Below are 12,500 nucleotides of genomic sequence, written 5' to 3'. Positions count from 1 at the left end.
TATTTACGTGAGACTCCTTGTCAAATGTCTTAATTAGATCCAGGTAAATATAGTCTACTCAATCATCCTTATCTTGTAGAATATTGATTGCTCTTGAATAAAAATTCAATAACTCAGAAATACATAATTTCCCTTTTTAAAATCTGGATTAGTTATCCACGAAGACTTTTCCTTTTCTAAGGATCTAGTCCAACTTTCATTCACAATTATTCTACACTTTTTGGCTAGACACTAGTCAAAAACACTGGTCTACAGTTAAGAGGTATCTTCTTGCAGCCAACTTTATAGATTGGACCTATATTAGTACCACATTTGGCACTTTCCTTCCTATTAGTGTGTACATGTGAGTGTATGTGTGTGTGTGTGTGTGTGTGTGTGTGTGTGTGTATGTTTGGTCTATTATTTCCTTCTAATGCGTTTTTGTGCGCATGGTTTTATTTGAATCAACCTATGCAGATGAACGCAATAGGATTGTATGTAGAAGTTAAAACACTGCTTTCAGTCAGTAATGAACTCACCTCATGATCACTGATTCCTTTGTTTTTTCTCCATCGTCACTGGTGATCGTAATTTTCCTATTTCTTCTTTTTATATGTAAATGGAGGTAACTGCTTCCACCGCATCATTTACATCACGTTGAGGTCATTCGAGAATAGAGACGATGTATAAAGATGGCATCTATTGGCGGGAAATAATGCCACAAATTTGTTGACAAACTTTCGAATCTTGCTGCTCAGCACATTTTAAAACTAGCATCTTTACTTGGCATCGTGACTCAGCCACAGAAGAGCAAGTATTTTATTCAGGGAGTGTAAATTAAAAATAAGAACAACTTTCTCGTTGCAATGTGTTTATTAGGATTCATACAGAGACGTGGTTTCGAGGTCCCAAGCCATCGACGCTTTCCTCGGGATCTGAGATGGTACACAGGAAGTAAACTCTCACATTCTCAACAGAAGTTCATAAGACAGAAGGGGAGGGAAGAGAGAGACACTGACATACACAAACATGCCTGCGGAGACGGCTGCATGGGCAGTCTTCGAAAAAAGAAAAGGAATGAGACAAGAATGGTTATTTCTCGTAACCATCCTTGGTTGTTATTCATTTCATCTACACATTACTTCCTCCTGAATAAAAAAAGCGAAATAACAGAGGAATTGCACTGAGTTGTGACCAGTGTCCCTGAAGAAGATGAGTTATTGTCTCCAAGGTTAAGATGTTGGTGGCTCATCTTAAGATAACCCATCAGAGCAGAGTCAAGGCAATGTCCCTCACTTACTATGGCAGTAAGAACAGATTTATCTTGTTTGATTCATATTTAATCATACCACTATATATATCTATGATATAATAAACAGATGAATAACAAACATGGATGTAACATAAAGCTAAGATATATCAAAATGATATTTGGTACAATGACAAATGGTTCCAGTATAAAACAGTGCCAATACAGACTATTGCATTCTTGCTATGGGGATATTTTTGAAATGGGGGGGGGATAATGTATAGTTCATTTCTTATGCTCACATGAGTCGGTAATGCCAAAATCAAAGATAAAATGATGATGATGCTATCAGACCTCTGAAACGATACAAATTGAAAAAAAAAATCGAAACACGAGTATTTAGTATGTTGCTTTATCTCTAAGCAGTACATTCAGTTACATTCAACTCCTTATTTCTTCATATGACGTGTTTAGCAATGGAACATGACAAGATATGTAGAAACTATACACAGAACCATACCACGTTATATATATATATATGTATATGTATATGTATAGGACCAGAGCGGGGAGGTTTCGGGAAGTGAGAAGGAGTTACATTATATAGTTTATGACTAAGCATCTCATTACATTTGGTATCAAGAACGAGATGCATTGTCTCTATCATTTTGACAAGCACTGTACAATAAGGATACGAAGGATACAGGGTTTTGTATCATACTCGACACACTGTACAATGGTCGGCATTACCGCCTGTCCTACTTTTGACATACACTGTACAATCAGAGATCATGCTTCTTCAAATGTAGAACATTAGTCTTGACACGTTGTACATTATGAATGTACATCTCTCTTAAGTGTTACTTTTAAATTCTGTACAGTATGAATACACGTCAGTGTTGGTGTTTTCATTTTGATACAATGTAGAGTATCATAAGGGTATTTGGTATCATAGATGCCTGTTTAGGTAGGTATCATGATTATGACACTAGTCTTGTGATACTGTGACACTGAGGAATTTACGTGTCATCCCGATACTCGATACAGGAAGGCCTGAACAGTCACCTTTGCCCTATGTGTTCGGGCAGCTAAGGCAAATGAATGCCTTTGGTTAGTGTTGGGATGGAACTCGGGGTTTTCTTACATAGGAGACGAGTTCGAAGCTTAATGCACCACGACGGCGTAAAAAAAAAAAAAAAAAAAAAAAAAAAAAATATATATATATATATATATATATATATATATACATACATATATATATACATATATATATGTATATATATACATATAAATATATATATACATATATATATATATATATGTATATATATACATATAAATATATATATATACATATATATATATATATATTGTATATACATATATATAAATAAAATAAATCATCTTGTAATAGCCAGAATAAAATCTTTAGTCCATCATAATCGAGACGAAGAAGCTAATAGTCGTAATATCACTACAGCCGAGGTCTCTAAACTTAATAGAATTCTTTGGCGTTAGACTGAATTATGTCTTGAAAAAGCGTCATGAGAGAGAAGGGTATAAGTAAATTTTGATCTGAATTATGAAATGCTAAGAATCAGTGATTGGCAAGTTAATGGATGATATTGGTTTTATTAAACATTAATTAAAAAGGTAGCTCTGTTAAAGTCAATCCGCTAATTCGTTAATTACGCCGTTGAATTAACGTAAGTTAATCCGTTAACCTTAAAAAAGTTTGAAAATTAAATTAACTACCTCAGCCTCAACAGGCTTTTGACTGTCTAATCTGTCCTGACAGATTTTCTACAAGATGGACAACAAAACTTTTCTTTTTCAAAATCCACCATCCCCTTCACTTCCATCAGGAGGTGCAACCCTGAGGGGTTGACACTCGGTCTCCGGACTGACCCCAGAATCTCTCTCTTAATTTCAGCTGTATTTCTTAAACTTGTTTACATGTGGAGAGATGACCATAGGTGAAATAGAAACGGTCTCACACTGATACAAAGTGATCTGTGGTAGGTTTTGTGGATCGCTCCCACACAGTGGATTTGCGAGTTTTCCACTTAGCGAAATTCGAGGCAACGATTGATTGTGACAAAGAACTAGTCAGTTGCGATTACCTGATGGTCTATGATTACTACCTACTGTCCACATTACATTTTTTTTTTTGGGGGGGGGGGGTAAATATGGTTACTATGACAACATGAATTTGATTATTTGAATGATGACCTAAAACGCATCTGATCTAAAATGACCTGTGGAAGGAAATGAATGACGGATTAATGGAAATTATCGGATTTTTAAAGGAAGTTAACAGTAATTCATTAATAACGAATTAACGCTTAAAAACTTGGTTATTAACGGATTAATAAGTAAAGTATTAATGTCAGTCATTGCCAAGAATAAGAGGGAAAGAGAACAATAACTAAATAAACCGAAACAAAGATAAAAAAAAAAAAAAGGAGAAGGATGAAAAGAAGACAAGAGAAATGGATCCTGATGTTTATGTTTACGCCCTATGGTTTCAGTCTTCTTGTCTTAACTTTTTTGATATCGTCGAAATTTTAAGAGTCTTTGAGATAATGGTGTGCCTTATTAACTTTCTTGTTCCAAGGCTTACCCCCACATCTGAATAAAATCGTCAGACGTCAAATAGAGTAGGGGATAGAAGAGAGAGAGCGAGGGAGAGATTTGGCAACTCAGTGAGGGAGAACAGAAAATGGGGTCAATTTTCGTAAACTAAAGTATTTCTATAACAAAATTCAGCATAACCACTTCAACAACGTTACTCGTTATACAAACTGTTGTGTTGAGACAAATTTAGAATAATTTTATTCATATGAATATTGGACCAACATTATTTTTTGTCTTGAGTAGTGAAGTATTTCTTCAGGCCAATTACCACTTCGCCTATCAAAACTAATTTGGTTAACCATTCCTGCTCAGTTATAAAATGACATACATTATAAGTTTTGTTCAAGATTAATTAAAAAAAATTCTATTTATCCAAAATGAGGGTTGGGGGGAGTGTTACCTTTATGAAGGGGTCAAAAATTGAAAATAAATATTTCTTTGTTCACATGATCGAATAAAGTTTCATTTGCTTAGTCTGGTCAAACGACCCTGACTTATAGTGTTACTGAAGCTACTTCTAGCTTGCCTTCTTCAAATTCTAAGCTAGCTTTGCTAAGAAATGTGTTTTATCCCAATCATGTTAATCATGTTAAATTTCTTCTATAGCTAATTTAGCCAGATCTTATTTATATCGGCTGGGGCTTTCGTAAGAATATAATTACTTTTGTCGAGGATGATGTACATCGCCTGTGAATCGGCATCCAGTCGACATGACGTCACAACAAAATTAAAGATAAATATTGACATTTCTCAATATGTTAATGTGCTCTATGATAAGTGTGATAATGTGGGTCTGTCTGTCTGTCGATAGAATATCTTCAACAAATTTAAAGTCGAATTGGAATGACATTTTCTGAAGTGGTACCTTATTGGACCTGAAAAATGCGACTGGACTTTTAGGTGGATCCTGTTACAAATGCGAAAATTTTCTTTATTAAAGTGCAATATAAAGAAATATTGGATTTTATTAAATGTCTATAAAACTGATGCCTAGAATGTTATTGTAGTTATTTCTAAAACCATCAATGATGATCTTTACTTTTAACAACTGTATTAATTAATGTTTCTTCATGCCAGCCTTGGTGGTATGAGAAAGGAGTATGATAACATTCATGTCAATCTGTAGGGTGTTGTTTCGTTATATTTCCATATGGAGTCGTCACATCAATGATTATATTAGAATAGAGCAACTATTCATGGCACAGTGAGACGCTTTTCATTCCAGGTATAATGTGATTTTGTTATGATTATTTGTGGGATTAACCACACATACACATATACTTGTGCATACACCCACACACATACACACCCACGTCCACACCCACATACACACACCCACACGCGCGCGTACACGCACACACATACATATATATATATATATGTATATATATGTATACACACACACACATATATATATATATACACACATATATATATATATATACATATATACATATATATATATATAATATATTTTATATATATATATATATACATATGTATATATATATATGTATATATATACATATATATATATGTATATATATATATGCATATACATACACACTGAATGGTTCCCAGTGATCAATTAATATATTTTCAACCACAAATCACTTTTAATTCCATGCCAACGCAATCGAGATTGAGAGTTGCTCGAAGGATGCTCAATTTCCAACGGATGCCTCCTTCGAGAGTCTCGTTTGCGATGGTATGGAATTAAAAGTGATATGTGGTTGAAAAAGATATATATATATATATATATATATATATATATATATAAATATATATATATATATATATATATTACAGGTGAAAAATGTAGTCTTTTCTACTCCAACAGTGTTTTCTACGTTATACATATATATATATATATATATATATATATATATATATATATATATATATATATACAAATATATATGTATATATATGTATATATTTATATATATATATATATACATATATATATATATACATCAACATATATATATAAGTGAAAGAGCAAGGCAAAAACAGAGAAACATAACGAAAAAGAGAAAGCGAAGAGAGAAACAGAAAACTAATGCATCATGTGTGTCACTGCATGCCAGTGTGAGTATAGATGTGTCTTGGAGGTATGTAATGTGAACATTTCAAGTAAAGTAGTCACTTTCATTTTAAGAAACCGTAGAATAAAATTTGTGTTCATGTTTTAGAATCAGAGTTCTATTTTTAATCGATAGGAGAATTTTGGAAAATTCTTAATAACATTTTAATTATACTTCTGTTAAGTTCATGGGTTCATATAAAAACGACGGTCATACAAAAACTCTTCCACAGTCACGTGGACAAACTTACCAAAAATTTTTGTCACGTTTTATTTTTCTTTCTGTTGTGGCGACAATGTTAGGAACCTAGGCATGGAAAAGAGCCCTCACAATGTTGTCACTTCTTGCTTAATTTGTAATTTATTTTTTCTTTAGCTTGTTCACTACTTCTGAATTTTACGTATCTATAGAATAACACAGTTTGTTTTTGAAAGTGTTCTATCAAATGAGGAATGAAAAGAAGACCTTTGACATTGTTAATCATACGATAGTTCATATCCTTGGTTAACAATTGTCGTTTTGATGTTGATCTGTTGTCCCACAACTTGCCGTAACATGTGCATATAGTAATTGTTTTATGCAGAGGTCCCTTTAAGATCTAATAGGCTAAATTGGGCAGCCTATTTTTGACCATTATTGTGCTGTGTATCATTTGGAGTAGAGTCCTTGCTTAGTAGTTTTCACCGTGAGGAAATATCTGTTTTTGTGCTTCGTTCATTCGTGTCAACACGAGTCACTTATTGTCTTTTTTTCACAGAAGCTAGCATGCAGGGCAAGAGATATGTTGTTCTCGCTTACTTAAATTATGTAATTGTATACTTGTCTACTAAGAAACTAAACCAGGTTACCGTCACAAAGGAAATAACTTTTCTTCTTCACATACCTTTGGTTGTGCCTACGCTTTTGCGCGTGGAGGTCTAAAGTTTCATTTTACGTTTTCTTTGCCGTTTCACTATCAGTGTCACTTCACTATTGTAATTTCTTTAGTTTTCACTCTGTTCCTTCATTCCTAACGTAAACTTAATATTCCCTTTGTTATTATTAGCTGTAGTCTTTCAATCTGACACTAATATAAAACTAAAGTGTTTTGTAAGCGTCTTCAACATTGAAAGAATCTGAAACCTATTGGTTACATTCAGAATGCTTATTGGAAGTTTCAAGTTGGAAGATTTAAAGTGGAAGTCGTAGTATTTTGTGGAATGGAAGAGTCATATGAGGAAGAGTATGAAAAAGCTAAATGTTCACGTTCTGCTGAACTTCATCAAACGTGAAAAGAGAGTTAGGGGGTGGGTATGAACATGTGTATCATAACATTATAGATCTAAGTTTGGCACGATAAGGCTATCATAACATTTGGCATTTTCTTCAAACACAACAAGAGCTATATAAAGTTCGAAACAAAACTGGAGGAAAGTTAAGAGAACGCCACGCATTCGCTCCTTTCCGATGGAGTTTCTTGACGTTGGTAGTGATAGTGGCGATTTTCACCGGTAGGCCAGTTCCAAGCATTCCGTGGTCCATTTCGACGTAATACTTGAAAGAGAACGCTTGGCCCGGGGGAGTACTCGGTGAAGGCCAGCTTCCCTCAGGCTGGGAAGCTCCACAAATGAGGAACTTGTTGAGTGGCCGAAGAACCTCTCTGGGTATCTTCTTCTGGAAAGCTGCCATCAAGCTTCCCGAAGAGATGAGTGTAGCAACCCAGAACTACCATGGTCTCCTGTGGTCCTGGAGTGAGAGGAACTGTGTCCTAGACGACCCGGGGACGACTGGAACAGACCGGATATTGACCTAAGTTTGACCTTCATAGGTCAAACCAGGTTGGTATACACTTTCCTCTTCGTCGGTTTCTTGTCCCTTCACGTGCTTTGTTTACACATATGTCTGAATACATTAAAAACTTTACACTATATTCTGTATATATTTACTTATATGTATATGCATACACAAACATATGTGTATACTCTATGTATATGCATGTATATATCTGAGTATCATGTATTTATGCATGTATGTAGATACATTAGTATGAATGTATGTATATATGTATGTCTGAATGTATTTTTGTATGTATGTGTGTGTGTATGTGTGTATATATGTACATATGTATATGTATATATTTATGTATGCATGTATGTATGTATGTATGTATGTATGTATGTATGCAGGTATGTATGTATGTATGTACGTATGTATGTATATGTGCACTAGTGATAAATGAGTAACGCAGAGATATATTGTTACCGTCTTTAGGAATCTTGCGATGCATACACTATTTGCTTTTCAACGTATCTATGTCGACTGTAGCATTCATATTGAAAAATCTCTTTAAAACTGTTCACGTTATCTAATATCCTCATATGCACAGGCGTAATACCATTGCAAAGTGTACAGTTTATATGTTATGCCTTTAGCTTATCACATTCGTAGCAGGAGCATAACAAGGCAGTTTAAAAGAGAGCATAGGATCGTCAACTCTTTGTTGACATTGATGACGTCACAGCCCCCGGTGTCGGAAAAAGTTTGTAGAGACGGCACGAGGTCGGAGAAGTGTCGCTTTTTCTCTTTACCTGAGGAAGGAAAAAGAGAGCGAGTGTAAGAAAAAGAGAGCGAGTGAAAGGCTAACTACAAGTGGAACTTTATGTAAACGAATGTGTTTAGTTTTAGGGGGAAGTTTTTTCTTTCAAAGCAAGTCAGCAGTTTACTCATTGTTTTGTGTTCAGGTGTTGTCAACGCAGAATGGCCCAAGATTGTTGGGAAACGTTCCGGATCACTTGAAACATCATCAGCCCAGCCAGCTTTCCTGATGATCATCACCCAACCACGTAAATGACATGAACTTTATATTAAGGACAAAAAATAATAATATGATCTATACGTATTTGTTAACAGTTTACCCTTGGCGATGTTAGATTAGGTTAGGCAAGGTCAGGTTGAACTAGGTTCAATTTGGCTAGATGAGCTAAGGTATATTTAAATCAAGTAGTTTATATTAGGTAAAGCTTGGTTTGCTAGGTTACTTAACCAACTAAACCATAATAACACAAATATGGTTAGGTTAGTTTAAGTAAGGTTAGGGTCGAATTGGTTTGGTGAGGTGAGGTCAGGTTAGTCTCTTGGGCCTACTGAGATGGAATAATCCCAGGCTGTTCCACCTAAACTCTGATCACCTTGTTGATACCCTTCCTTCAGATGATCCGACAGTCTTCTCGAATTTAGGTGAAGGGCGCTCACCAAATAAAAATGTAATATATATATATATATATATATATATATATATATATATATATATATATATATATATATATATATATATACAGAATTTCTGTCCATCTTATCTCATTGTCCGACAGTGGGTCAATAAGTCTTATATGTATGTATGTATGTATGTATGTATGTATGTATGTATGTATGTATGTATGTATGTAATGTATGTATGTATGTAATTTATGTATGTATATATGTTTGCATGTATGTATGTATGTATGTACGTATGTATCTATCGGAAACCATCGGTTGCCAAAGCAGTGGTGGAAATGAATTTTGGGAACTATCTATACGCTTAGGGTGCAGCCAGGATTCATGGTCGGAGATCATAATGAATTTATCCATTAACAGACTAAAGATAGAGAACAAAAAATCACAAAACAACAACAACAACAACAACAACAGAAAAAAGCAAGTGGTCACTGTGGCCTTGCTTGTGCTCCATTTCCATCATCGCTCGAAGATGCTAAAGAAAAATGCCAAAGTGCTTTACCTCTCTTACCTGTTCCTCTCGCCATTCTAAGCTCTCTTTACCTGACCGTGCTTTGTCCAATAAAATATAAATTTCTTTGAAGGAGAGACTATAATTTCTTCTGGACTTACCATAACTCGAGTCTTTAGTTGGCGTGAAAATACAAATGTTAACATCAAAGAATGCTATACAAAAATAAAGTAAAAACTCAGATGTGAACACATACAAAAGAACAACAAAAAATGAATACTCCAGATTATCAGACAAAGAACCAAGAAGACATCAAATCGATCACGTCAGCCTAAAGTCAAACAGAATGGCAATCTTCCGGGTCCACACCAACCTTTCTTCTGATTGATAAACTTCCCGACATCGAAGTTGATCACGCCCTTGTCGCGGGTGATCAGAGGCCCGTCGTCGTCATCGTCGTCGTTGTCGTCTTTTTTTTCGTGGTCGTCTCCGTCTGGGTCGCTTTTGCCGTTCCTCTTCTGACCTTTTTCCTTCTGCTGGCTGTCAGACTTTTCGTCCCGACTCGAATCTGTTACCAGAGAAAAGATCGATTTCTTCAATTTTGATCTAAGCAGTGTGTTTAATATATCTACTTATAACTGGCCAACCCCTTATTAGAGGGAAACCGCTTTTTCAAATGAATAATCTAACTGGTACCTAAACGACTGTCCCTCCGTTATGCTGTCCCCCAACCCCTTGTTGCTGTCCTGTACCATTTCTCTGAGTATTCTTTTTCTGTGGTGGGGGAATTCCCTGTGGTGGGGGAAAAGAATACTGCCACCAAGTATTTCCACTTGGATCGTAAGAGGCGAGAAGAAAGGGACGGGGATTGGGACTAGGCATCCTTCTCCTTGTAGCCCCACAGGGGACATTCCTAAACGAAAAAGTAAAGGCATAAGAGGGTCTGGAAGTTTTCGGACCAGCACCCTAAGGTTTGGGTCTTCTAATGTGCGTGGATGTGGTACAGATGAGAGTAAAAGGGAAGAGATAGGTAGTATGTTTATGAGAAGAAAGATGGATGTGTTGGCTTTGAGTGAAACTAAGTTGAAAGGGAAGGGTGAGTGTAAGTTTGGGAGTGTAAGTGGGAGGTTATCAGGAGTGAAGAGAGGACGAGGGAGGGAAGGGGTGGCTATTCTAGTAAGTGAAGAGATAGGTAAACGTGTAGTGGAGTAGAAGGAGGTTTCCTCAAGGATAATGTGGATGAAGGTGAAACTGGGAAAGGAGATGTGGGTCTTTGTAAGTGCATATGGGCCTGGCAGTGAGGAGAGTGTAGAAGAAAGGGAGGCCTTTTGGATAGATTCAAATGAGTGCATAGAGGATTTAGGAAGAAATGTCAATGTAATAGTACTGGGAGACCTTAATGCTAGGGTAGGAAATGGTCCAATTGATGGAGTGGTTGGGAAATGTGGAGTTCCAGGAAAGAATCGTAGTGGAGAGTTGATGGTGGAAATGTGTCTAGAAAGAGAGTTGATGATAGCAAATACAGTGTTTCGGAAGAAATTCAAGCATAAGTACACATGGGAGAGGGTGGTGGAGGGAAGGGTGGTAGATAGAGCGCTAATGGATTATGTAGTGGTAAATAGGATTATGATAGGAAGAGTAAAAGATGTACATGTGCTAAGGGGAGAGGGTGGGGGAATATCAGATCATTTTTTGGTGGAAGGTAAGTTGAGAGTGGAGGATAGATGGAGAAAGAGGAAAGGGACAAAAGGTAGGGAGGTTCTTAGAGTGAACTCTTTAAATGAAAAGGAAAAGGAGAAAGAGTACGAAAAGATCCTGAAGGAGGAGTGGGAGGGAGTAAAGGATAGAGTAGAGCTGGGTGTGGAGGAGGAATGGGGATGGTTCAAGAAGGGAGTCATAAAGTGTGCAAGGATGGTGTGTGGAACAAGAAGGACAGGGGGAAATAGAAGAAAGGGTAGTGAATGGTGGGATGAGGAAACAAAGAAGGTTGTAGAAGAGAAGAAGCGAGCTTTCACAGATTGGTTACAAAATAGGACGAGGGAGTCATATGAGAGGTACAAAGAAAAGAAAAGAGAAGTAAAGCAAAAGGTAAAGGTTGCAAAGAGGAGAGCAGATGTGAAATGGGGTAAGAGTATGACAGAATATTTTGAAAGTAATAAAAAGAAGTTTTGGAAAGAAATTAAGAGAGGTAGAGGAGGCGAATCAAGTAGAGAAGAAAAGGTAAAAGGTGCAGATGGAGAGATGATAATGGAAGAGAAGGCAGTAAAGGGAAGATGGGTAGAATATTTTAGGGAGTTGCTAAATGTGAAGGAGGATAGGGAGGGAAAGATAGCTGCAGTGGGAAATGCGAAGAAAATGAGAGTGATGAGTGAGGAGAATGGAGGAGAAATAAGGAAGGATGAGGTGAAGGCACTTGTTAAGATGATGAAAGCAGGTAAGGCACCTGGTCTGGATGGATGCCTTGCAGAATGTCTGAAAAAGGGAGGTACAGTGATGGTGGACTGGCTGGTGAGGTTATTTAATGTTTGCTGGAGAGAGGGTAGAGTGCCGGAGGACTGGAGGAGTGCCTGTATAGTTCCTCTTTACAAGGGAAAAGGGGACAAGTGTGAATGTAGTAGTTTCAGAGGGATTAGCTTGTTAAGTGTAGTTGGGAAGGCTTATGGGAGGATCTTGATTGAGAGGATTAGGAGAGGAACAGAAGGAGTAATTGGTGAGGAACAGTGTGGATTTAGGACAGGTAGAGGTTGTGTAGATCAGATCTTTGTGGTAAGGCAGATATGTGAGAAAGCTATAGGAAAGGGGAAGGATGTTTTTTGGGCTTTTATGGATCTAGAAAAGGCTT

The 12,500-nt window shown here is 36.4% G+C and overlaps 1 protein-coding gene across 5 annotated transcripts in view; it reads right to left on the bottom strand.

Annotated features, from left to right (window-relative positions):
- Window positions 1–5,864: 5,864 nt before the first annotated feature.
- Window positions 5,865–12,500, bottom strand: part of LOC143021424 (lachesin-like) — a 586,585-nt gene continuing 579,949 nt past the window's right edge. For 4 of the 5 annotated variants that reach the window (XM_076178871.1, XM_076178874.1, XM_076178872.1 and 1 more), the window contains 3 exons: window positions 10,032–10,226; window positions 9,820–9,831; window positions 5,865–8,519 (listed from right to left, as the gene is read on the bottom strand). In XM_076178871.1, the coding sequence (XP_076034986.1) occupies window positions 8,368–8,519; window positions 9,820–9,831; window positions 10,032–10,226 (359 nt within the window). In that variant the 3' untranslated portion in view covers window positions 5,865–8,367. The remainder of the gene's footprint in view (window positions 8,520–9,819; window positions 9,832–10,031; window positions 10,227–12,500) is intronic. The other variant, XM_076178873.1, reaches the window with a different exon arrangement.

This window comes from Oratosquilla oratoria, chromosome 42, assembly GCF_046742065.1.
Source record: "Oratosquilla oratoria isolate Oo_2021 chromosome 42, ASM4674206v1, whole genome shotgun sequence".
Taxonomy (NCBI): domain Eukaryota; kingdom Metazoa; phylum Arthropoda; class Malacostraca; order Stomatopoda; family Squillidae; genus Oratosquilla; species Oratosquilla oratoria.
Note: the sequence above shows the minus strand (reverse complement) of the source record. Positions and strands in the feature narration are given on the sequence as shown.